Here is a 26056-nt window from a genome sequence, read left to right on the forward strand (position 1 = left end):
TTCTTATCTGTAAACGTCATATGGCATACTATGTGAGAGTGCTACGTTTTGCTACAATGATCGCCATGATAATATGTAATAGATACCAAAACTGAGAACAATAAGGAATGGTAAAGATTTTTTTAAGTAAACTGTTCTAGTTCTCTTCATTAACTCTCTTCCCGACAAATAACTGAGATAGTGCTCAAATTTAAGTCCATTATATATGCTGGAGGAGTAAAGCATGTCCCCGAGCTGCATGGCCGGGTTGTTTACAGATACATATATACATCTATAGATATAGTTGTCATAATTAAAATAAAAACTGCTGTTAGTGAAAAAAATATGTAAGCACTCCAGGCCCTAAAGAAGCTACACTCATGTTCATCATACCGGTAAGCAAATGGTAAAACAAATGTAAAAGTCATCTTGATTCTGAGTGATTTTTAATATTCCCTGTTATATTTGTCTTTGTCTGTATTACATAATTCATTTGGTATGCACATTAATGTGATGACGCAATTAAACAGCTGTTGTATTCGTCTGGATGTTTTCGGGGAAATTGAATAAGGGACGACATCAAAAGTTCAATGTAGGATAAAAAACTTAATTCACATAGTTTTTTCACTGACCCCCCCCCCCCTCTTAACTTAATTTGGGAAAAATTGATTTACCAAAAGGGATATATGTAAAAATCGATTTTTGATATACAAAACTTGCAGAATTTTACCCCCCCCCCCCCAAACTATTTGATTTAAGTTTTTTATCCTACATCGATCTTTTGATGTCGTCCCTAAATTGAATAAAACTAAAGATATGAATCCATTATGCATTTTACATGTTTTAACTTTGAAATAAAAAAAAAAGCAACTCAATAAAGAGTTATGAAAGATGATAAAAGCTACACAAGATACCAGTACATTAAAACAATATGTCATATAAGCTATAGGTATATTTGCAAAACACTGGCAAACTCTGATCTGTGTTTTTTTTTTTTTTTTAATTTAAATAATATCGCAGGTTTTGGAACATATTCTGACTATACACTGATATCGAAAAATAAAAATAATTAAACTATTTTCTACAATGTTAAAAATTCATAAGATCTGGTTCCAAACTTAATACTCCGATAAACATATAAAATCCTGACGAAAGAGCATATTATGTGATTTAATTATGGCACTCTTTCCATTTTTTTCGATGTAAAATTATATTTTGATCTTTTTTTTTTTTTTTTTTTTTAAAGTTTAGAATCTCTTGGTATGCCATATTATGTTGAGGTCCCTGTAATTACATGGTCGTATTGAATATCGCTAAACTTCCATTTTTGAAGAGCGGCATTTTTTAACCTACTAAAAGTTAGCATGTAATGAAGTAAAAAGTAAAATAACAAATAAACCAAACTCAAGGAAAATGCAAAGGAAAAGGAATTTCCTTATGTAGAAAATGGTGATATAGCTAGCCAAACTTCTCGCTAGTAATGAGTTGTCTATCCGTACTAGGTGATCTTAATTACCGAACGTTTAATTTTAATGAATGTTCTGACTGAATCTAATGTTTCAGAGTTTAAAGCAATAAACACATACATTGGTTATCATTTAGGAAAGTATAGATTTGACATTACTAAAATAAAACAGAAAAAAAGATGATATAAATTTTTTCTAATATCTTTATATTCTCATTTATAAAATTTCGAATCGAATGATTTATAGTTTGATGTTACATTCCTTACCAATTGTCTGGTAAGTTTTGCTTAACCGTGGTAATATAGACTTTATAAAAAACGAGAGATGGAGTAGATATTTATTTGACGCTTATAAAATGTCTGTGTAATTGTGTTAAAAGCTGATACATTATACTAGTACTTTTATGAAATCTTACAGCTGGTACAATATTATTGCACTCATTTTGTACTCAGTTTAATATCTAATTACAACCATAGACACTTCTGCTGTATAATCAAATTGATTTCTATATATGTAAACATCAAAGCCAATCATATTCTAACAGAACCAGTAACTGTTATTTCTAAGTTTTGTTGGACCAGTTGTTTTAAAGTTTTGCTGAAGTTTGACTCAGCATGTGTTCTGGATATTCCTTTTTTGGAACAGCATTTGGGTGTCTTTGCATTTTCATTTGCATTTTCAGCGTTACGAGTAAGTAGACCGGGAAAACAAATCACGTATTACTCAAAGTAGATAGAAAAAAACAACGCAAGTAGCTATAAACTAGGAATAAAATATAATAATACTTTATTCAGAAGCAATACAGCTTATAGAATATATAATTTTACAATATTTTGTATCAGTGAAATATAAATACGATAATTATACACAATACATGTATGGCGGAGAATGAAAATAAATTCATATGATAAATAATTAATACAACTACATATTACGAATTTTTTCAATATTAAACAAAAATTAAAAAGGAATAAAAAGCAGGTAAGTGGCTTCACTAGGAATAAAAAGGAATAAAAAGCACGTAAGTAGCTGCACTAGGAATAAAAAGCAGGTAAATAGCTAGATCGGGAATAAAATGCACTACAAACAGTGACGAGACACGCCCTTCGTATACAAGTTGAAATTTTTACACTATTCAACAGAAGTAATTAAATCAAAAGTAAAAAGAAATAAACATGTAGAAACATTTTCTCTCGTTTTTGGATGGACTGATAAATTGACGTACGGACAAATCGGTAGATAAGGTAATGCGTCCCTTTTACAAAAAATCCTCGGGATTTATTTCTTTTCAGAATCAGATTCATAATGTTTTTTTACAATTATGGTTAATTCAAACTCATGTCCGCCTGTAAACGCTCATTTTGTGGCACATACCAATTTGCTAACATCATCTTCTTAAGCGGAATATGTTCAAGGAACATATGACAACGTTCAGTACTTTAATTGTGATATTTTTTTTCAAATGCTTCTTACTTCGGCATGTGTCATTTAGTGCAATATCCATCATTTTTTAGTACAGGTTTGAGAACCTCGCTAATTGTATATACATGTACAACGATCAAGTGTTCGTTAAATGACATCCCTATAAAATAAAATAAAATAAAAAGTTTAGAAACATAGAATTCATAGCGTATAAAACATTATAATTCTCAAGTTGCCTATTGTTTGTTATTTGTAACTTTGCTATCATTCCGATTCACTCAAAGAGAATTCTTAATATGTACGCAAATTGTTCTAGTAAAATTCTCTTTCGAGTTGGTGTTTATCGATGTCGTTGGATAGAAATGAAGAAGTAAAAACTGAAACAAACAAAGACATGAATTTCGGTATTTAAAAAATAAGAACATGCAAATCATAAAAATATAAATGATACGAGAAAAATAAGACGGTTTAGGCACTTAGTATCAATGAAAAGTATGTTTTTATATTTAGTCTGTATTTGTTTCTTTTCTTTCACACCAATCAAAATACATTGTTCATTTGCACACATATTATAGGCAACAGAAAAGTGTGTAGAGCTGTCAATGGAAAATGCAAATCAAAATCAGCTGACTGTAGTGTCCTTGGATCTGGATTTGAAGCTTATTCACCAGGAAACTGCTGTGGAAGGACAAAGTGTTGTGCACCATGTAAGTTGTCCAGTAGAGATCTGTAGAATATAACAGAAGAGATAATTCATATTTTTAACGTGCATATTAAAATCCCCGTTTTTTTTTGTGTGTGTATTTCGGGTTGCTCTCCCGGTTGCTCTTTAGTTTTCTATGTTATGTTTTGTATACTTTTTTTATTATTCTTTTTTGGCCATGGTGGGCGTTGTCAGATTATTTTCGACTTGCACTGTTATCATGTAATATCACCCAGAAAGATGGCTGCTTTTAACGCACTATTCACTTGCTTCAATTATGGAATTTCCATCAAAAGCACAGATACAAATAGAGTACAACAACCATTACTAAAAGAGATGGCATATTTTTCTAGAATTTATTGACGTTTCATCATTTTGGAACGATTAGTATGACAAGTGTTTCCACCGTACGCCAGCCCTTATTCTATATACCCATATACATATGTATTTTAACTACTGACCCTGTTGTTCAGGATTTATATGTCATTCCCATGTTTATATATGTGTCAAAATGTCTACCGGATCTACATTTATCACCAACGTATATATTTTAGTTGAACCAGACAGTTATGCCTCGTTCACACGTACATTTAATTCGAATCGAATTCGCCAATCGCGTTCACACACTCTTCTTTTTTAATTCGAATTGGTTAATTATCCAATTCACATTAGAAATATGCTTTTGTTATGCTGAGTTCACACGTAATTCGAATTCAAATTAAAAAAAGAAGAGTGTGTGAACGCGATTTGCGAATTCGATTCGCATTCGATTCTTATTCAATTCGAATTAAATGTCCGTGTGAACGAGGCATTAATACGAACTTAATCTAATTCGAATTACGTGTGAACTCCGCATAACTTTTTTTCTTCGGACAGCCAGAAATCAAATTACGTTTAATGGAGAGAAAAAGGAACATGAAGACTAAACTCGTGATTTAAACTGGATCTCTATTCCAACAAAATAATAAAAAAAAAATCAGATTGCCATTATTGCTCCCAATTAATGAATTTATCTTATCTACAGGTGACGCTGCATGCATATACGAACATGGCGGGAATTGTGTACTTGAGAGCGAATGCAATATGATTAGAAACAGCAGCCTGTGTACATCATGTGCTGGTTTAATATGCTGTATACCGGTAAGATTCATCCCTTTAAATGTACTCATCCTTTTGAATTTATTCATGAAACTAGTTTGAAATTACGATTTGTGTACGTTCATTGCTCAAGGAATGTTGTTTTGTGCTATTCCTCCTTTGTTTAACAGTTTATGACATTTCTTAATCTGACCCTCAGTCTCCAAGTGTACAAAAATCATCAGTGCTTCGATTTTCGAAGGATTGTGTCTTATAATTGAGTCCTTAAAAATCATGTAATTCAGTGTGTTAGAACAAAGTATGCAAATTCTTTACGTTAAAAATAACATGTTTTGGCAGTTCGATTATGGTCGTATAATGGTTTTGCATATTTTTTAGGTTTTAGATTGTTCGTTGTTGTGGCAGTGCTATTGATGCTGAACCGGTAGATGCTTTTGGCAGTGCTGTTGAGGCCGGATGTATACATGGTTGTGACATTTATGTTGAAGTCGAATTTTGTTTTTGTTTCGGCCGTAGATAGTTTTGACATTTCTGTTTAGGCCTTATATGGTTTTGACAGTTCTAACGACGCCATAAACTTAGATGGTTTTGACAGTTTTGTTGGGGTCATAGTTTATTTTGGTAATTTTGGTTAGATCGTAGATTGTTTTGGCAGTTCTGCTCATGACTAAGATGGTAGTGGCAGTTCTAATGACGCCATAAACTTAGATGGTTTTAACAGCTTTGTTACGGTTATATGTTGTTTTTGGTAGTTCCGGTGAGATCGTAGATTGTTTTGGCAGTTCTGTTTTGGTCTTAGATTATTTTGGTAGTTCCGGTGAGATCGTCGATTGTTTTGCCAGTTCTGTTTTGGTCCTAGATTATTTTGGTAGTTCCGGTGAGATCGTAGATTGTTTTGCCAGTTCTGTTTTGGTCCTAGATTATTTTGGTAGTTCCGGTGAGATCGTAGATTGTTTGTAGCTTTGGTTAGATCGTAGCCTTCTTTGACAGGTCTGCTGTAGTCATATATTGTTTTGTAGTTGTGGAGTAATGATCGTAGATTGTTTAGGCAGTTCTGTTGTGGTCAAAGGTTTTTTTTTTAAGTTCAGTTGAGGTCGTAGATTGTTTTGGGAGTTCTGTTATGGTCATATGTTGTTTTGGTAGTTGTGGTTTTTTTCTTGCTCTCCAACAATGTATTTTTTTTGGCGTTTGAAATTGTTGACGTCGATTGTAACTGTTGATAATTATTGCTTAAATCCGTGTTGTTTCCATGGAATTCATGTTAGCATTATTAATCAATTATCTAAATGCATGATATAGTTTTCAAGGGGAGGAAAACAATCCATTTTAAACGACAAACGAAACGTTGTGGTGAAAGGTAAAGTAATGTAATGTAAATACAATAATGTGATGACTCGACTCATTATCAACAAAGTCGTACATGCATAATACACAGTGTTTACTTTTTTGTGAACCTTATCTTTTCCTTGTACGACTTTGCCCCCCGCAGAGCTATAGAAAAACAGTACATTAACGGGTGTTACACGGACTCTTTTTAGACGATACACGGACTCTTTTTAGTTGTTACACGGGACACTTTTTATGAATAGAATCACTCGTGCATGATCGGTGAGTTCATGGGCACTTTAACTTTCAATTAGATTTGAACTTTTTGGTTCACCGACTTATTCCTGTCTTTTTATTGAACAAAATATTTACGTTAGCATCAATATCTTTTTTTCAAACATTTCCAGTTAAATACTATTCATATCAGTACACTTAGGGATTAGACATTAAACTTCAATAGGGGGGGGGGGGTGGGGTTATGGTTTTCTCCTAAAATAGATATTTTGATCCCAAATTTTATGAGAAAAAAATTATTATGGTCAAGCAGATGACAAATTAATGTTTTGCATGATTCTTGATTTTCCGAATACCGTTAATAGTGCTCATTGGCGGGTCCGGGGGGGGGGGGGGTGGAGGGGGGTACCCCCCTTTTTTTTGGCCGATCAATGCATTTGAATGGGAACATATAGTCCTGGCTTGGACCCCCTTTTAAAATGGCTTGATCCGCCCCTGGTGCTAATTTAAACAAAAACATTTGGGTGATGGCGTTGAAAAGTAAATAGTTAATATACTAAAAAAAGAACATACCTCCCACTTTATGAAGCAAAATATTCGGTCAATAAATTCTTCAATATATGGACATGAATAGTATTTTGGACAATGCTTAAAGTAAAGAAAGGATGATACTGACGTGTATATTTCAATAAAAATAAGACAGGAAATAAGTAAATAAAAATCTAATCTAATATCAAAAGATAAAATCCCTATCAACTCACCAATGCACGATTGATCCTATAAACAAAAAGTGTTCATGTAATACACGTCCAAATAAGCAGCAAATCTAGAAGAAAATCATTCAACTTATGTCATCAATTTTGGGCGGTAAGCTGCGATTGGATCATATAGTAACACGTGTTTAATCCCGATCAACACTTGCAGATCTAGAGACGAGCATGAATTTATAAAAAAATCAAAGTATATGGCTGAATATAGACAAAATCCATTTTTTTCATAAACATTTAATTCACTTTTATCGAATTTATATCAGTGGTGGATCCAGGTCTAAATCAAGGACAAAACAGGGGGGACCAACTTTATGTCCCCATTTAAATGCATTGATCGTCAAAAAAAGGGTTGTACCAACCCCCTGGACTCCCACCACTGCATATTAAATTCATGTATTTGGCAACAAACGCGCGATTTATACGATTTTTTTTAAGGGGGAATGGGGGGATGGAATGGCACATCCTGCATTTTTTCATCAAAAATAAAAATCACAGCCTGTTTATTTTAAAATGAATTAGCCCCTCTCCCCCCCTTTTCCCCGCTTTCCGTTTTATTCATAAAAATCAAACGTTATCTTACTTACCACTAAAATATTTCTTTAATAAATTACTTTTTTTGCATTTTAAAAAGTCTTAAATGTGTAAAACATTTATCTTTTACTTGAAATGGTTCTTTTTTTTTTTTTATCAAATTATTAAATTCCTGTTTTTTTTTAATGAAAAAAAATCTCGGTTGAAGGGAAATGAAAAACAAATGTGTTTATGCTATAACTTACATTTACTGCTTTATGGCTGTCTACGTTTCTCAAATGTTTAGTCTTGCTAAAAGTATTATTACTTTCTTGAAACGTCGTACAAGTCAGATAAAAAACAAAAGTAACAAAAGAAACAGGCCGGTTACAACCAGCCGAATAGTTTTTCTGCACTTGTAGTCAGGTCAAGGTCCTCGGCTATCGCCTCGGACCTTGACCTGACTACTCGTGCAGAAAAACTATCCGGCAACGGTTGTTACCGGCCTGTTTCTTTGTTACCTTTGTATTTTATCTAATACATAAACTCGGACAACAGTTTTAACCTAACAACAAACAATATTTTTGCATACTTCATCTGCCAATCCTCTAATACATATTTTAAAACACATGAGCAGTATTCAGAGAGCTACAGTGTCGTTGTTCGCTCATATATATTGCTGTGAATTGTTGTGCCATTTGGTCTCTTGTGGAAAGTTGTCTCATTTAGCAATCATATCATGTCTTCTTTATTTATATTCCAAGTTCTTACTAGGGCGGGATATTTAGCTATAAAAATTATCTGGCACCCCTTCATCCATATATGAAATTGTAATTAACTTCGTCCCAAGCTTACTATAAAACCCCATATTATTTTTGCATCAACATCTAACTATAATTCATAAAAGAACTTAATTTTGAAATTATGAACTTTTTTAGCAGGATTTCTTTTATAGTCGTGTTTAAATCAGAAATAGTTCTGCTGTTGTTTTTTTCTATGGTCGGGTTGTTGTCTCTTTGGCACATTCCCCATTTCCATTCTCAATTTTATCTACTTTAATATAATGTCTAAAATGATTGTTAATGCCTGTGTCGCTTTTTTAATTTGGTTAGATGCAATATGTAAAATCACAAAAAAAAACTGAACTGAGAGGAAAATTCAAAACGGAAAGTTCCTAATCAAATGGCAAAATCAAATGATAAAACACATCAACTGAATGCAATAGTATTAAGTGCTGTTTCGTTTCAGCAACCTGTGATGACATCTCAGTGGATTGGAACTTACTTTCAGGACGGTAAAAATGTAGAATTTGGATTTACTCTTACGTTCGATGGAAGTAGCATAACAGGACAAGATTCTGAGGGCAATGGAGCTTTAACACTCGATGGTACTTTGGTAGTTTTTCCAGGTTTTATTCGTGCTGAGTTTACAACGGCTTCCTCATTGACGGGTACAGAGGTTGGATATTCTGGATTTTTATTTAATGATGGGCAGACTATATCAGGCAGGTGGGAAAGTGGACAAAACAACGGAGCGTTTGTACTGAATCGTGTGCAATGAGTTAAAAGACAAAGTTATGGCAGTATCCTAAACGCTAATAAAGCAACAACGAGTCGTTACTGAAACAAAGTGTTTTTTTTTTATATTTTAACATCGTCTAGTGCCATTTGAGGAGATGAAATCACTGAAGCATTTGTCGTCTTTTTTTTCTGAAGTCTTTCATTTTACAGCAAATTAAGACATGATTTTTAACCTGCATGATTCCCTATTCATTGCAGCTTTTTTCATAATGCTAGCAAGACAAATGATTGTTTGGCTTGCTTGCTTTGTTTGTATCAATGTTTGCTCAAGCATCGTTGTAATTAAGATTGACATCTGAAAACAACATAAAAAGACGGATTAAAACTTGTATGCATTATATTAAAATTTAATTGGACATTATCAATATAATACTAGTATGCAATAACACAAAAAAAGTAGCTTTATGACAAAAACTCTTATATCGAATTGACTGCCTATATTACGTACACGTTTGACGGATACTGACTTGCTGATCTTTTTGCCAGTTGAACTTTTTTCAGTCTGATTAAAATATAGAACTCCGATTGCGTTATACTCCATATCATATGGGTCGTAATGAGGATATACCTTCATGAAGAAAAGGGTAAACATTCTTGCCAAATGACGTTTACGGTATTTTTTCAGTGGTGCATGATGTACATTTTTTTTATGATGATAAAAATATTGACTGATTTTGTAAAATTATGTCCATAAATTACGGTAACAGATAATTATTTGAGACCTCTGTCGAATCACAATGAGGATATTTTGACCCATCAATAAAAGATTTTAATCGATTTGACGACTGACGGTAAAAGCATTCCTACCCTCAGCTATAGACCCCAGATTAAAAAAATGTGAAACAATATGATAAGAAAAACCCATATCCTGAATATAAGAATATTGAAAATCCAAGAAGTATAATATAAATATAATAAATATCAGAGTTGAATATATCAAGCAGGTAATTTTCACTGGATTCCAATATGTCTGCAGTTTAAATCTACAAGAAACAATGAAAACCTATATTAAGACCTTTGGCCTAAAGATTGACCAATCAAAAGAATTTTCCCTTCAACCTTTAAACGAAATACATTATAATTCTAATAACATATTACTAATCCTTACCAACTTGTGGAGCAAGGTAGTTACTGTTGTGGCACAAACCAATTCAAACGTACATACTGGTATATCACACAGTGATATTTATATGACAGCTTACAAATTCTGTAAACCAAAATTACAATGTTAAATAACGGATTTTAATGAAACCGTATTTAAACATAGACCTTATTATAAAACATACAATATAAATAGTGTCCTTGTGTATAAAATAAAACATAACTCGGACAATACTTTAAATATGTGCAGAAACGTAGTTCGCTATCTAATACAACTTTGTTTATGTTTTCTATTTATAATCAATCAACAATGTTATTGTGTACGGACTAATTCACACAAGTAATACACGGTGGTATTTAAAATCTACTCATAACAAAGTCTTATCGAATACACCTCAAAGTATCGATCGGAATGTGTGTACTTTCTAAAGTGATTTACATATAGCTCTAACGAATGACTACCAGTACTTTATATAATAAAATAAGTGTATAATATATGCATTTTATGTAGCGATAATACTTTTCGGGATCATAGAGAAAAATAACCATTCATACCAAAAATCATTCAATCTATGAAAATATATTAGAAATATTAATAAAGAAGTAGATAAAGAAAACTCACGTCAAAATGTCAAGTCTGTCAATACAATACAATGCTGACTATTCAATATACTTTCAAACTATTTCAATGGCTACTGGACATACACATCTGTCCATTTCGACTCCATTAGGCAGCAACCATTTGATTTTCTGGGGGGGGGGGGGGGGGCTATGGTTTTTTTTGGAAAAAAAAGTTTGTTTCCAGTTTTTGGAGAAAAAAATAATTTGTTTTTGATTCTGAGAAAAAACAATTGTTTGTTTCACCCTCAGCTGCCACTATATGTAATGCTAAAATTGAAAGAAAAAAATTGTTTTCGACTTGTCGCGAAAAAAATAGATCAAATGGTTGCTGCCTTAGTCCTTCTGGCTCAAAACAAAGAAACTAAGAACTGAGCGGTAAAACTATAAACTAACCAATCAAATCCAAGTAATCATGAATAATGTATGGAAACATTTCAGCGTAATAAAAGTTTATATGATACAATATCTTATGAAGTTTATTTAATATTAACATAATTATACATCTTTATTTTACAATTAAAATATACACAAAATAAAGAGGTTACCACATTAGGTTCACACACTAAGATACCAGAAGAAGCTCTTTTTACCGGCGTATCGAATTAACACATACATAACATAAAAACAGAGAGCAAGCAAATAAGATACATCAGCAGCATATATTTCAATGTATAATAGATAAAGCACTTACATATCGAAATACATCACGGTACATGGAAAGCACTACTACTCTACACATCTAAAAATGGTTAAACTGAAGCATGGTTAAAATTAAAGCACAACTAAAATCAAGTAAAACTTATTTAAAGCACAACTAAAATTGAAGCACATATCCAAAATTTAAAGCCATGATGCAAACATTAAGCATAGCAGTTTTAATGTAAAACGCTACAAGTATTATTATCGCACCGCGGGTAAATTATCACGTTGTGATTGGTTTAACGCCGTCACGTGGTGTCCCCCTATAACAGCTACATTTCGATCCATTCATGGAATGTATAATGCTCTTGAGTTGTGAAACCCTGGTCAGGAAGGCTATTCAACAGAGTACTAGCTGCAAATTTTAAAAAAAAATTACCAAACCGTGTTTATTGTTCTTGGAAAAATATCAAGTACATATCTATATCTGAAAAAAAAACGTTCATATATGATGTTCTCTCAGTAAATGAATCAAAATTTGATGATCACTACTAAATACTGAATGCATCTACCCTTTCGAACTGGAGATAAAGAACACAAAAGCTACAATTAAGTCTCCCTTATATCTTGATTTTCATCTAGAAATTGGCAATGAGGGTTGGATGAAAAATTTACGACAAAAGAGTTGATGTCAGTTTCCCATTATGAACTTTCCATTTCTATGTAGCAAAATGCCAGAGGCTCCTGAATACGGAGTATATATTTTACAGTTGAAACGATATTCCAGGGCATGTATTTCATTTTATGATGTATTGATAGAGGGTTGCTGCCCAAAAGGAACTTTGCACTTTCAAACCAAGAGTGCCAAGTGGCAAATTTGAAACCATTACTTTCCTTTACGGACGCTATCACGACTTTATAGACCGTTGTTGAATATAACCTTTTCACAGATGATATTTTGTTGTTCATGTAATATCGTTACTTTGATTTCGTCTCATTTTAGCGACTGAGACCTACCGACTTAGATTTATTACCAGATTTGTACTAACATAAGCAACACTACGGTTGTCACACGTGGAGCAGGATCTGCTTACCTGTCCGGGTAACCTCGATCACCCTCAGTTTTTGTTGGGGTTTGTTTTGCTAAAGTCTTTAGTTTTCTATGTTGTGTTTTGTATATAATAGTTTGTCTATTTGTCTTTTTCCTTTTTAGCCATGACATTGTCAGTTTATTTTTGTCTTGTGAGTTTGAATGTCCCTGTGGTATTTTTTTTTTCTCTTTTTTTGCAATCGTATGCATTTAATAAGTTTTTGGTTGGGTTTGTGTTTCTTAGTCTTTAGTTTTCTATATTGTGTCTTCAACGGTGTACTATATATCATTTGTCTATTGGTTCTTTTCTTTTTTAGCCATGACATTGTCAGTTTATTTTTTTAACTTATGAGTTTGAATGTTTCTCTGGTATCTTTTGTCTCTCTTTTACAATGGTATATACTTAATAGGTTTATAGATCACAGACAGGTAATATTGCATTGACTATGTTAAAAGTTTCAGTAGTCATTGATCTTTGTCTCTTAATTAATATGCAGGAAATGCAGTCTTCTTTGCTTTTTCAAGCCACTGTTGGAATGGACTTTAATGGTCTTCATTCACAAACTCTTGCTTGTACCTTTTTTATTTTTATTTTTATTTTCTCAGTACATAGAAATACCATGCCAAAGTACAGAAATCGAAATTGCTAAAAATAAATGCACAAGTTTGACAATCTACACCATGTACACCAGTAACCCCAAAAAATTGTTGAAGAAAACGGCTTGGTAGTGTTATTCACAAGTTTTTTGCAGATACCACCTGAACAACACCTTAAGAAAATGTTTTATATTGACATAAAATTTGTTTGAAGTTTTGTAACACGTTTTCTCAGTTTTCTTTTACCCCCCTCCCTGTTTTTCTGTTTTTTTTTTGTTTTTTTGTTTTTTTGTTTTGTTTTTTTTTATCTTTATGATAATTGACAATATATAATAATATGGCTGTGCTCTGATTTAAATATCTTACTTCAAGAGGTGAGCATATAGATAGCATATTTCTATAGAAAGAGCTATTTTATTACCGGCAGCGGCAATATAGTGGATTTGTTGTTTTCACGGTTCTTTATAAAGAGGGAAATTTGTATTTGCCTTGGGAACCGTACTACGAAAACGTGCACTGTCAACATAACTGACATATACTGGTAGTTAAAAAAGAAAACAGCTGACAATATTGAGAATCACAATACCTGTAATCATGTAAAAATATTCAACAGTCAAAGAACTACTGGAAATAAGAAAGTATAACAAGAAATGAATATAAAATATTTAGCATCATATTGTTTGGTAATGCCGAAATCATATCAAAACATGATATGCGGTTGAATTTTATTTTACTTCTAAAATCAGTCACAGTTTCATGTTTCATGTCACATAATATTTGCACAAGAAAACAATCTCAGATTTTCTAACTGTATGTAAACTGTGTAATAAAATAAATGAAAATAATACTATACTATAACAAACGACAAAATAAATAACAATCCTTTCTAAATAAAGTGGTATTCTGTCAACGTTTTATTTTTTGCTGAATAACTCATAATTATGTTTTGGTTAGTGTATCGCTATAACTTTGTTTCAATCATTGACTTGTTTCAAAATAAAGTGAGATTCTGATTTTTTTGCGTGTTGAATAAATTTTATCATGTTTTGGTAATAATAGTGTATTGCTATATTTTATTGTTTCATTGTTTCAGATCAAATGGACCAAGCTGTTAAAAGCAATTATCTTTTGTGTTTTTCATTTAAAATCTTCAATGTTTTACTCATACCAAGCTAAATAAATTTAGAATTTAAACCTAAGCAATTTAAAACAACAATCATGATTTTCCAATTATTCAACTGGAATTTGAACTAAAATTGGGTGCGAACTTGTAGAGTGCGAACAGACCTTGGGTGCGAACATGCGAGGTGCGAACGTGTATTGGGCGCGAACGGACCTGATACCCTTCACATACGGCTTCACTGAAAATTGCATATTTTCTATTTGGCTGGTGATGGCATGCACATAGATCGGATGTTTATTTACACTTTGTAAATGGTGTGTACAGCATGTGTTTTGCGATTTTCAAAATTTTCCTATCATTATTCCTTCTGTTTGTATGGTTACTCTGGCAAAAAGACAACTGCAAATGTTATCTACTTTCACTTGAAAATAAAAAATGGATTATCACCATAAAAAAGGTTCCGATCGAGGACCAGTCTCTAAGGTTTTATACACATCACTGTCAGTCATGTCTTCCGGTCAGCAACTTGCTCGAATTTTTCAACGGTCTTTTACATTATTAAGCCAGAATTTAACTAATGTAAACAAAGGTAACTGTGTTATCATTCTTAAAAAAATCTTTTAAGTAATTTGTGTTGTTAATGCAGTTCAATTAAATCTACTAGTTTCCGTGGAGCTATAAAAAAGGGGGGAGCAAACAATTTCTTTTTTGTTTGTTTATCTTGCATAACTGAGAATAACATAAATCAGACACCATTCACTATTCGATATTGATAAATAGTCCTTAAATATCTCCACATAGTATGACCTTTCAGTGAAAACTGGAAAGAAATCTTTGCAAATCTACAGGGATCTCCATGGCCTGTTTAACGTTTGCGCCCCGCCATTGTTCAAATGTCTTGCGCCATCGTCAAATGACTTGCACCATCGTTCAAATGTCTTGCCCCATCGTTAAATGACTTGCGCCATCGTTCAAAACTGTGATCGTTTTTATAGCCTGACGCCATTTTTTTAGCAATTATAATCAAATGCATATAATTGCACAACCTTCAGGCTTTCTTAATAGTATAATCCAGTTCTAAGGCCTGAGGGATATCTGGATTAAGATCGCTAATCACTTGTACCTGAGCTTGTACAGGTAGATCAACAAAGCAGACAGGAGAATATTATCTGAAGATAGACGATTCATTTGTCGAATTATTTAATTAAGTTTCTGCAAATGCTTATGATAATTCAGATTAAATAAATAAATTAATAGTCCAGTTACAAAGTTTAACAAGTAGAACACATGCTTTTATTTTGACTTACGCAATCAGCATCCCCCTTTTTAAGAAGTACAAAATAAGACGTAAAACAGTAATTATTATTTCATCGCAAATAACTCGAGTACTGCTGTATTGTAACGATAATATAGAATTACTTTAAAAGTTAAAAAGTAAAAACTTTTAATATTTCCTGTAAATAAATATTGTATCGTAAAATTTCAGACTTCATTTCGTAGTTTACAGTCAAATTGATACATCCGTGTTTCCGGTTTCTATTAAGACTCGAAAGATGCATGTTGCATATAGCATGGATTTGCTAGATAAAGTCATTAAAAACCTTTTCATTTGACAATTTTCGCTTTACAAATCTTTTTAACCTTTTACATAACCCGTACGACTCGTTTTGTTGTTGCTGCAAACCAGCCATACTGGTAATGGGTTCATGAATTCTGAATTTGACAATGTCCGTGAAAAATAAGCTCCACATGAATTTTAACCCCCCTTACAATCACCAAAAATAGCAAGAAAACTACATTGGGACCTTGGTGATAGCTATTGATCATTCTCAACTAAGGGAAAGGGAGGGGGCATGAGGGATTGGCCTTTGAAGGGTTACAAACGGCAATTATTGAAAATATATATACTTTTATATAGTATTTATAATAATGATAATAAATATAATTTAAATAAGCAATGAATTAGCATGTTCACCTATCCTTATGTGGAGGGATGAAATACTTTCGATCCCAATACACTGTACGGCGTAGATACGGTTTATGATGGTGAAAGTTCCTCCATCGTTCAATTTTCATCCATGGAGATCCCTGATCTACATGTAACAACAGACCAAGTGTTTTTCCAACTTCCAAATATGTTTTAGTCCCTGTAGCACTGACACCAGAAGGAAGTACATTAAAAGATCCTGCAGTGTGTTAATTTTCGTATTTCATTATGGTATAAAAAAAACACACCAAAAACCCTAAGGATGTACTGTAAACGTTTAGCTTTACCACAATAATATAACATATGAAATAAAAATTTCTACTTTATTTTCAGGAATAACTTGTGGTTGCAGAGTAACCTCAAAAAAATATCAAAATGGGACATTTAGTGTAAATAGATTTCTCCATACCTCAACCAATCTTGCACAGAAAAAGTTAGTGGTATTACTTCATTTGTACTTATTTTTCATAAATTTTCTTTCCATTGATCATGAACAGTTTTCATTTGATTTCCTCAGAAGTGTTTCACATACATAGCAGAAAAAAACAATTGGAAACATATTTGTCATTCTGTTGGTTGTTTTGAAAAGTTTTCACACTGCATACAACATGTACAACTGCATTGAAAAACTTTAATTCTGTAAATATATTAGTGTTTTAACTGTTTTTATTAAGCAAATTTTGCTAGCTGTATTAGCCACATAGATCTATGAAGATGTGGTATGAGTTCCAATTAATGAGACAACTCTCCAACCAAGTCACAACTATAAAAACTTAAAAGTACAGTGCCTTGGCTCACACCAAACAGCTATCTATACATGGTATAAAGGGCCCCAAAATGACTAGTGGAAGACTATTATAACAGGAAACATGTTCTTATTTAAATTGGACAAAATTATGGAAATATCATACATGTACAACTTGATCAAAGACAACCGAATTGCTTTTGACTTTTTATACTGTGGATTCATTTATTTTCGTGGGTACCAATTTTCGTGGATTGGTAAAAACTTCCATGTTCTTGGATATCTAAATTTCGTTGATATGGAAAATTCTGCATACATTCCTTTTAAAAATGTGTATTTTGTTGGACATTTAAATTCCTGGTTCCTCTGAACCCACGAAATCCACGAAAAATTGGTATCCAACAAATAATAATGAATCCACAGTATTTATAATCTGCTTTCAGTGGACATAACTTCAGTACTGCTTCAGATGTACAACTACAAAAAGACAATGACCCTAATAGTAAAGGTAAGGTTAACTTCTCAGTTACAATTATAAGTGGATTTATTATTGTAAATTCCAAAACTATTGCATTGCAATGTTTTTTACAAATGTGACATTATTTTGACATAAGATCAATCAATAAGTACATGTACATGTATGTGTGTTTTAGGGGTTCTATTCTAACAGGAGAAATAGGGATAGTTTGTTGTTGTAGTTATGTCACAAATTGTACATTGATTCAAACTTTCAATAGAATTATATCTGAAACATTTAGGGTTAAGAAGCATTTTATTGTTCAAAAAGTAAGGCTAGGTAAGGGAATTTTTAACATACACAATTATCATAATTAATCAATATTAGTCTTACTGTTAGTGCTGATTACGATTTTTGTTTTCAGTTATACCAAAATGAAATGATAATCTCATACATTGTGTCATATCACTCAATAAGCTTTTGAATATAACAAGTACATATATCATTTTTCTCCCTGCAAACTTCATTGCAAAATGCAAGGCTTAGAGATTATAAACTGGAGTCTGCCATAGTCTTAAATATCTGATTTGTATATATGTATAATTTTAATATGTCTATTATCATTGATATAATATTATTCTGGCAAACTTACCCGTAAAATCTTGTTATCAATTTTTAGATTTAGTAATAAGTAAAGTGAATGATACATTACACAGAGAAGATTTAGGACGATTATTTGCTGTAATACATGTACAGGGAAAACAGCGAAAAGTAACGGCAGAAGATCTTGTGGTACTAAGAGGTCATTTCTATCCCACGATTGGTGACAAAATTAGAATGGAAAAGGTAAATACTGTAAAGCATGTTATTTCGCGGATGTTAAATATCACGATTTTCATTTAATCAAGTATAGGAAATATTTTGGTGGTTATCATTTTGGTGGATTCAAAATTTTATCAATACCACTGAATAACAAAATGTGGCCATGTAATAAAACTTGTTTGCTGGTACCCCCTTCCCCACCTACTAATCTAGGATAGTGTGTAATAGCTTAGAACAACAAATTTTATTTCTTTACAATTCAATGACAGCCTTAAATGATTTGATTTCTATTATGATAAAATCATCATGTAATATTGATACAAAGTGCAAAAATTTGACTCAAAAACATTAACTGCTTTTTTTTTTTATTAAGACACTTCTTTTTGTGATTCATGGTATAACATTGCTATTTTCATCATTTCATTAAACAAAATGTGAACTTTTAGTGATGCTCCATTGTGGTTAGCCTTGATTGTCAATCTAAAAAAAAAATTTTTTTTTACTACATTTCAAAATTTTATAATTTGATGATTTTGAAGGAATAATTGATTGATTGTCCATTGGCAAATATTTCAAGAATATTCATAATGAGTGTCAGGATTGTATACAATTTATATGTGAAATATTTCTACAAAGTCCAGGTAGATGAAATTATTTTATAAACACTATACATATGTTTTATTCTGTTATAGGTTTTACTTGTTGGAGGAAAAGATTTCACATTAGTAGGTAGACCAATTTTAAGGTGAGTTTTTTCAACTTTTTTTGGTAAACAAATTTATTCGTTTAACTAAATGAGCATACAATGATCATAAAGTTGGTTTTTTATATATAAAGAAAACATATTTCTTAACACATGAAGCAAAACCAGTAATAAAAACAAAATTACTGTTAAGGTAGCACAATACAAAGATTTTTCATCGCCAATCAGACATCTTTAAACTGGTGTAATTCCACTCATCCTTCTTTAAATTTTATAAATAAGGTATCAAAAGAAAGAAAAATGATTAATCTTTCACATTGTGAAAATTTAATTATGACATAATTATTACATAATTAATTGTTATGTAATTAGTTGCTATATTGTGATGTCCATACTTTAATGAATTTAGCATCTTTGTTATTGATAGCATCCCAAAATATTTTATAGATTCTTGCAGAACACAGTTTGACCTCCAAAACTGTGTTTCAGATTTTCCCTATTGTATTTCATTCTCTCATAAATCTTCAATGAAGTTTGCAACATCAATTCATAAGCGATCACTAAATTCAATTGGGTATAACATTTGTTCTATTGATGTTTTTGGAAATCTGAGTTTTGGAGGTCAAGCTGTGTTGTACAATAATCTATAAAATATTTTGGGATGCTATGAAGAACAAAGACGCTAAATTCATTCAAGTGTGGACATCACAATATAGCAACTAATTACATAACAATTGATTATGTAATAATTATGTCATAATGAAATTATCACAATTTGCTTTCTTCTTTCTTTTGGTACCTCATTTATAAAATATAAAGAATGATTAAATGAATTACATCAGTTTAAAGTTATCTGATTGGGAGTGAAAAAATCTTTGTATTGTGCTACCTTAAATGGACCACATGTACATCAATCACACAAAAAATGTTTCCCTTTGTCTATCTAGACCATGTGACAGTAAAACTAAAACACACAATTAAAAGGGCACCCATTACAATCTGACAACACTACTTTCAACTTTCTGTTCTGGTTATGTTGACATCAGCCAATGAAATTGCAGGCTTCACATATTAGAAAGTGTGTATCATTACAACAAAACCAGAGGATCCCAAAAGGTTCTTTGAACAGAAGGTAGAATGAAGAGTTGGTAGATTGCTGAAAGTGACACATGGACATAGGATCTAAATTTTAATCATATTGTGCACAATGCAGCTTCACATAGAGTCTCAACAGAAACACAACCAACTTGACCAAGAAAATTAAAGCGCATTAAATTGAGTTTTCTGCATTACTCATACTGATTTTGTTTTCTGATTAAACTATTAAAGCAGATCTGTGAATTAAGAAAAGTCTTTTATTTGAATGAAATAGTTTTTGAAATTTTTTAAAACAAAAATTTGCTGTCGCGAGAATGGTTTAAAATGACATTGTTATAGTAAAATTACAAATACAATGAATAATCAAAAAGTTAAATACAGAGTCTGATCCAGGTTTTGATGTTTTGGAGAGTCTTGAGAATGAGGAGGTTAAGCAATAAGGACCATATTTTAATAATAAAAAAAATAATGCCTGTAATTTACCTATAAATTGCATTTTATTTTCTCTAATTAGAGGGGGAACAAGGGATACATTGTCTGATTCAGTGTCTAAATTGGTAAGATCAACCAATTCATCCTTACCGTTTGTTGATTTTATCAGAAGAAAAATCTTAAAATAGCAAGTCTACAGTAAACCATTTACATCCATAGTAATTTTTCCTCTTCATTGCAGTCGAAAACAAGTTAAAGTAGAAGCAACGGTACTTGAGAAGACATTATCACATTTTATTGTTAATTTTGACTACAGACCTAGAAGGAAACTGAAGAGATTTAATTGTAAGTTTGTATTTATTGTTTTACAAGAATTATAAAATTTTTGATGTTACACGACTGTCTCTAGTAAGGGAGAGGGCTGAGGATTCACCATCGTGCCTTATCAAAACCATGTCATACTGTATAGAGGGTTATTTTTGCTGGGTGTACATTTAACTTAATTTGTCCATAGAACAAAATCACCAAAATAATTCTGCCAATTTAAAAGTGTACATGCAAATGTATTAAAAAAAGTTTTGAAACTGCTAAAATATTAACAGCCAAAATATTTTGTATACCTTATTGAATGAAATTTTACACCCACAAAAATAACTATTCAGTATTTTAAACATGGCTGTCTCAAGCAATTATCTTGTAGTCCAGTGGTTGTAGTTGGTTACTAAAGCCTTATTATCTTTCATAATCATCTCCCTTTTATGTTATTAGCTGTGACATCTGTAGATTTCTCTTTTGAATAGTTTCACATTTAGGTATCAGAGGCTTTTGATACTATACAAGCTCTTTGTATGTCATGCAGTGAACATTAGTTGTTTCCATTCTTGTCTTTTGTTCTTCATTAAATATTTTTTTCCTTGGCAATCTAACCACATCAGCATGTTCTTTTTTTATAGATATATATTTAATTTTATCAAAAGAATTTTTAAGACAAGGGACATTTTCAGAAATTTCTATGCATGTGTTAGAAATTGAAATCTCTCACAAAGTTTAGAAGGGTCAAAGGAATATCTATCCCATGTACAATGTATGATGTAGGAAACTCTGCAGATATGTGGTATGGGTTTTTCTCATTGATTAAGGCTGTACAGTGACATATAGTTGTAAATTGCAAATTGCTGTGTTAATTGGTCTCTTTTGGAGAGTTGTTTCATTGCAACTATACCACATCTTCATATTTTTATATAGATAACCCAATTTTTGGGGCAAAAAGAGGGGGGGGGGTGTAAATATTGCAATCTAAAGCCTTAAGTGCCTGTCTTGATCAATTTTTCAGACTTTACACTTCTTTTGAGATAATTAAAACATAAAAACATTGTGTGCAAATTTTTAATTTACAAGACTTATATATTAATTTATTAAGTTAAATGAGAAAATTGTATACATTGAAGTAGACTAAGCACTGAAGTTTATTCAGGGCTTTAAACAACTTAAAAGCAAAAGATAGATTTTTTTTTAAAAATTTGAACTTTTTATTTTTCAGTGAAAAGAGATAATTATACAGTACTCTTGATCAACTCTATTGAGGTGAATCCAGTACTAGAGACGTAGAGAGAATCATAAGATCCATACAAGTCACTACAATCCTAGAGACTACCTGGACTTAAAACATTTTATAGTGATATGCATTGATCTGTTATTAAAATGGAAATCTATTCTTATCTAATTATTCAAAAGATATAGGAAGATGTGGTATGAATGCCAATGAGACAACTCTCCATCCAAATCACAATTTATAAAAGTAAACCATTATAGGTCAAGGTACCGTCTTCAACATGGGGCCTTGGTTCACACCGAACAGCAAGCTATAAAGTGCCCCACAAATACCAGTGTAGAACCTTTTAAACGGGAAAACCAACTGTTAAATCTATATAAAAAACCAGAAACACTTATGAACCACATAAACAAACGACAATCACTGAACATCAGATTCAAGCATTGAAAGTCTGATCTATTGGTATTTACTTAATATCAAGTTGCAAATATTTCAAGGATATGAGTAGTGTTTTGAAATTTGGATAGAATATTGAAAGTGGAGATTATTTTGACTGCCCTCTGGTAATAAAGGGTGTTTTGGAAAGGGCCAGTTTATATAAGCAATAATTCATGGGGGCTTGATTTTATATGACTGGCCGTTTATGCTCAATATTTTATGACAAGTAACAGTGAGGGTATCAACATAAAGAGCAACCCTGGGGAAAAATCAGAATAAATTCAAGCCCCTGTGAATTATTTCTATTCTAATAGGAAAAATATGGCAATTCTTTTAAATGGAAGCGCTCTACTAGTCTAGCTGAAAACAAATATTTACTGTTCCCATAAATAAATAGACTATATATGCATTGAGAGAAATGAACAGAGCAACCTGAAAAAGTGACATGCTTAAACTTTTTTCAATAATGTATTGAGATAAGTTGGGATGAATTCCAAGGATAATTTTACTTACATGCCAAAAAAATAGGTTTTAATATAGTTTAGCATTGTTTGTTAATATTTCCTTGTGATGATTCTTGGTTACCCAATTATATATCTACCTGTGAAAAGCTTATATTCTTGCATCATCTTCCAATGACTTCAGGTAGCTAATTCATTAAAAATACATGAAGTGAAAGTATGCTGTAACAACTCAAACAAAATATTAACATTTTACCAAAGGTGTGTAAACAAAGCGATTGAAGAACACCATATCAGAATTGATGTTAAACTAAGGTCAGAAACTTATCCACCTGTGATTTCACTTTATATAGAAAAATTATGGTTTGATATGAAAGATCTGCTGAAAAACATTTGTGAAATGGAATTACCCTTCAATTGACTCATAAATACAAACTTATCAGGAACAATTCTTCTTCTGTAGTTTTATTAGAAGAAGTAAACAAGCATACAAAACAAATAACAGCAATAATGTTCAGCAAAGTAAGATTTACAAATAAGTTAGCATGACCAAAATGGTCAGTTGACCCCTTTAGGAGTTATTGATCTTTATAGTCAATTTTTAACCGTTTTTCATAAATCTTAGTTATCTTTTACAAAAATCTTCTCCTCTGAAACTACTGGGCCAAATTAATCCAAACTTGGCCAAAATCATCTTTGGGGTATCTAGTTTAAAAAATGTGTCTGATGACCGGGCCATCCAACCAAGATGGGTGCCATGGCTAAAAATAGAACATAGGGGTAAAATGCAGTTTTTGGATTATAACTCAAAAACCAAAGCATTTAGAGCAAATCTGACAATGTAAAATTGTTTATCAGGTCAAGATCTATCGGCTCTGAAATTTTCAGATGAATCAGACAACCCGTTGTTGGGTTGCTGTCCCTGAATAGGTGATTTTAGGGAAATTTTGCTGTTTTTTGTTATTATCTTGAATATTATTATGGATAGAGATAAACTGTAAACAGCAATAATATTCAGCAAAGTAAGATTTACAAATAAGTCACATGACCAAAATGGTCAGTTGACCCCTTTATAGTCAATTTTTAACAATTTTTCGTAAATCTTAGCAATCTTTTACAAAAATCTTCTCCTCTGAAACTACTTGGCCAAATTAATCCAAACTTGGCCACAATCATCTTTGGGGTATCTAGTTTAAACTAGAGGCTCTAAAGAGCCTGTGTCGCTCACCTTGGTCTATGTGAATATTAAACAAAGGAAGCAAATGGATTCATGACAAACTTGTGTTTTGGTGATGGTGATGTGTTTGTACATCTTACTTTACTGAACATTCTTGCTACTTACAATTATCTCTATCTATAATGAACTTGGCCCAGTAGTTTCAGTGGAAAATGTTAGTTAAAATTTACAAATTTTATGAAAATTGTTAAAAATTGACTATAAAGGACAATAACTCCTTAGGGGTCAATTGACCATTTCCGTCATGTTGACTTATTTTTAAATCTTACTTTGCTTAACATTATTGATGTTTACAGTTTATCTCTATCTATAATAATATTCAAGATAATAACCAAAAACAGCAAAATTTCCTTAAAATTACCAATTCAGGGCGAGCAACCCAACAACCGGTTTTCAGATTCATCTGAAAATTTCAGGGCAGATAGATGTGGACCTGATAAACAATTTTACCCCATGTCAGATTTGCTCTAAAGGCTGCGGTTTCAGAGCTATTAGCCAAAATCTACATTTCACCCCTATGTTCTATTTTTAGCCATGGCGGCCATTTTGGTTGGATGGCCGGGTCACCAGACACAATTTTTAAACTAGATACCCCAATGATGATTGTGGTCAAGTTTGGTTTAATTTGGCCCAGTAGTTTCAGAGGAGAAGATTTTTGTAAAAGATGACTAAGATTTACGAAAAATGGTTAAAAATTGACTATAAAGGGCAATAACACCTAAAGGGGTCAACAGTATTTGTAGATCTTACTTTACTGAACATTTTTGCTGTTTACAGTTTATCTCTATCTATGATAATATTCAAGATAATAACCAAAAACAGCAAAATTTCCTTAAAATTACCAATTCAGGGGCAGAAACCTATCAACGGGTTGTCCGATTCATCTCAAAATTTCAGGGCAGATAGATCATGACCTGATTAATCATTTTACCCCATGTGAGATTTGCTCTAAATGCTTTGGTTTTTGAGTTATAAGCCAAAAATTGCATTTTACCCCCATGTTCTATTTTTAGCCATGGCGGCCATCTTGGTTGGTTGGCCGGGTCACCGGACACAATTTTTAAAGTAGATACCCTCATAATGATTGTGGCCAAGTTTGGTAAAAATTGGCCCAGTAGTTTCAGAGGAGAAGATTTTTGTAAAAGCTAACGACGGACGACGGACGCCAAGTGATGAGAAAAGCTCACTTGGCCCTTTGGGCCAGGTGAGCTAAAAATGTGTCTGATGACCCGGCCATCCAACCAAGATGGCTGATATGGCTAAAAATAGAACATAGGGGTAAAATGTAGTTTTTGGCTTATAACTCAAAAACGAAAGCATTTAGAGCAAATCTGACATGATGTCAAATTGTTTTTTAGGTCAAGATCTATCTGCTCTGGAATTTTCAGGTTGCTGCCTCTAAATTGGTAATTTTAGGGAAATTTTGCTGTTTTTTGTTATTATCTTGAATATTATCATAGATAGAGATAAACTGTAAACAGCAATAATGTACAGCAAAGTTAGACCTAAAAATAAGTCAACATGACCAAAATGGTCAATTGACCCCCTAAGGAGTTATTGTCCTTTATAGTCAATTTTTAACAATTTTCATGAAATTTGTTAATTTTTACTAACATTTTCCACTGAAACTACTGGGCCAAGTTCATTATAGATAGAAATAATTGTAAACAGCAAGAATGTTCAGTAAAGTAAGATGTACAAACACATCACCATCACCAAAACACAATTTTGTCATGAATCCATCTGTGTCCTTTGTTTCATATTCACATAGACCAAGGTGAGCGACACAGGCTCTTTAGAGCCTCTAGTTAAATTTTGCTCACCTGGCCCAAAGAGCCAGTCAAGACTTAAAATTGTCAATTAAG

The 26056-nt window shown here is 32.1% G+C and overlaps 2 protein-coding genes across 2 annotated transcripts; both read left to right on the forward strand.

Moving 5' to 3' along the window:
• The first annotated feature begins 1455 nt into the window (after positions 1–1455).
• LOC143047784 (uncharacterized) lies at positions 1456–9432 on the forward strand. Its single transcript, XM_076221041.1, has 4 exons — positions 1456–2135; positions 3443–3574; positions 4595–4710; positions 8757–9432. The coding sequence occupies exons 1-4, from the start codon at positions 2060–2062 to the stop codon at positions 9066–9068; spliced, it is 636 nt and encodes a 211-aa protein (XP_076077156.1). The 5' UTR covers positions 1456–2059; the 3' UTR covers positions 9069–9432.
• A 5262-nt stretch (positions 9433–14694) lies between these two features.
• LOC143049521 (large ribosomal subunit protein bL21m-like) lies at positions 14695–22216 on the forward strand. Its single transcript, XM_076223127.1, has 7 exons — positions 14695–14848; positions 16580–16679; positions 17435–17499; positions 18128–18294; positions 18963–19015; positions 20745–20848; positions 22044–22216. Exons 1-7 carry the CDS (start codon positions 14695–14697, stop codon positions 22109–22111), a joined length of 711 nt encoding a protein of 236 aa, XP_076079242.1. The 3' UTR covers positions 22112–22216.
• Positions 22217–26056: the final 3840 nt, after the last annotated feature.

This window comes from Mytilus galloprovincialis, chromosome 10 (assembly GCF_965363235.1).
Source record: "Mytilus galloprovincialis chromosome 10, xbMytGall1.hap1.1, whole genome shotgun sequence".
NCBI classification, from domain to species: Eukaryota; Metazoa; Mollusca; class Bivalvia; order Mytilida; family Mytilidae; genus Mytilus; species Mytilus galloprovincialis.

What these genes read in the sequence shown, in the direction of transcription:
- LOC143047784 (XM_076221041.1), top strand. Translation starts at nt 2,060, where the DNA reads ATGTGTTCTGGATATTCCTTTTTTGGAACAGCATTTGGGTGTCTTTGC. An exon ending in TTGCATTTTCAGCGTTACGA is followed by an intron (nt 2,136 to 3,442) that starts GTAAGTAGACCG and finishes CACATATTATAG; the next exon opens with GCAACAGAAAAGTGTGTAGA. An exon ending in GTTTAATATGCTGTATACCG is followed by an intron (nt 4,711 to 8,756) that starts GTAAGATTCATC and finishes GTTTCGTTTCAG; the next exon opens with CAACCTGTGATGACATCTCA.
- LOC143049521 (XM_076223127.1), top strand. Translation starts at nt 14,695, where the DNA reads ATGGATTATCACCATAAAAAAGGTTCCGATCGAGGACCAGTCTCTAAG. An exon ending in TTTAACTAATGTAAACAAAG is followed by an intron (nt 14,849 to 16,579) that starts GTAACTGTGTTA and finishes CTTTATTTTCAG; the next exon opens with GAATAACTTGTGGTTGCAGA. An exon ending in CAATGACCCTAATAGTAAAG is followed by an intron (nt 17,500 to 18,127) that starts GTAAGGTTAACT and finishes ATCAATTTTTAG; the next exon opens with ATTTAGTAATAAGTAAAGTG.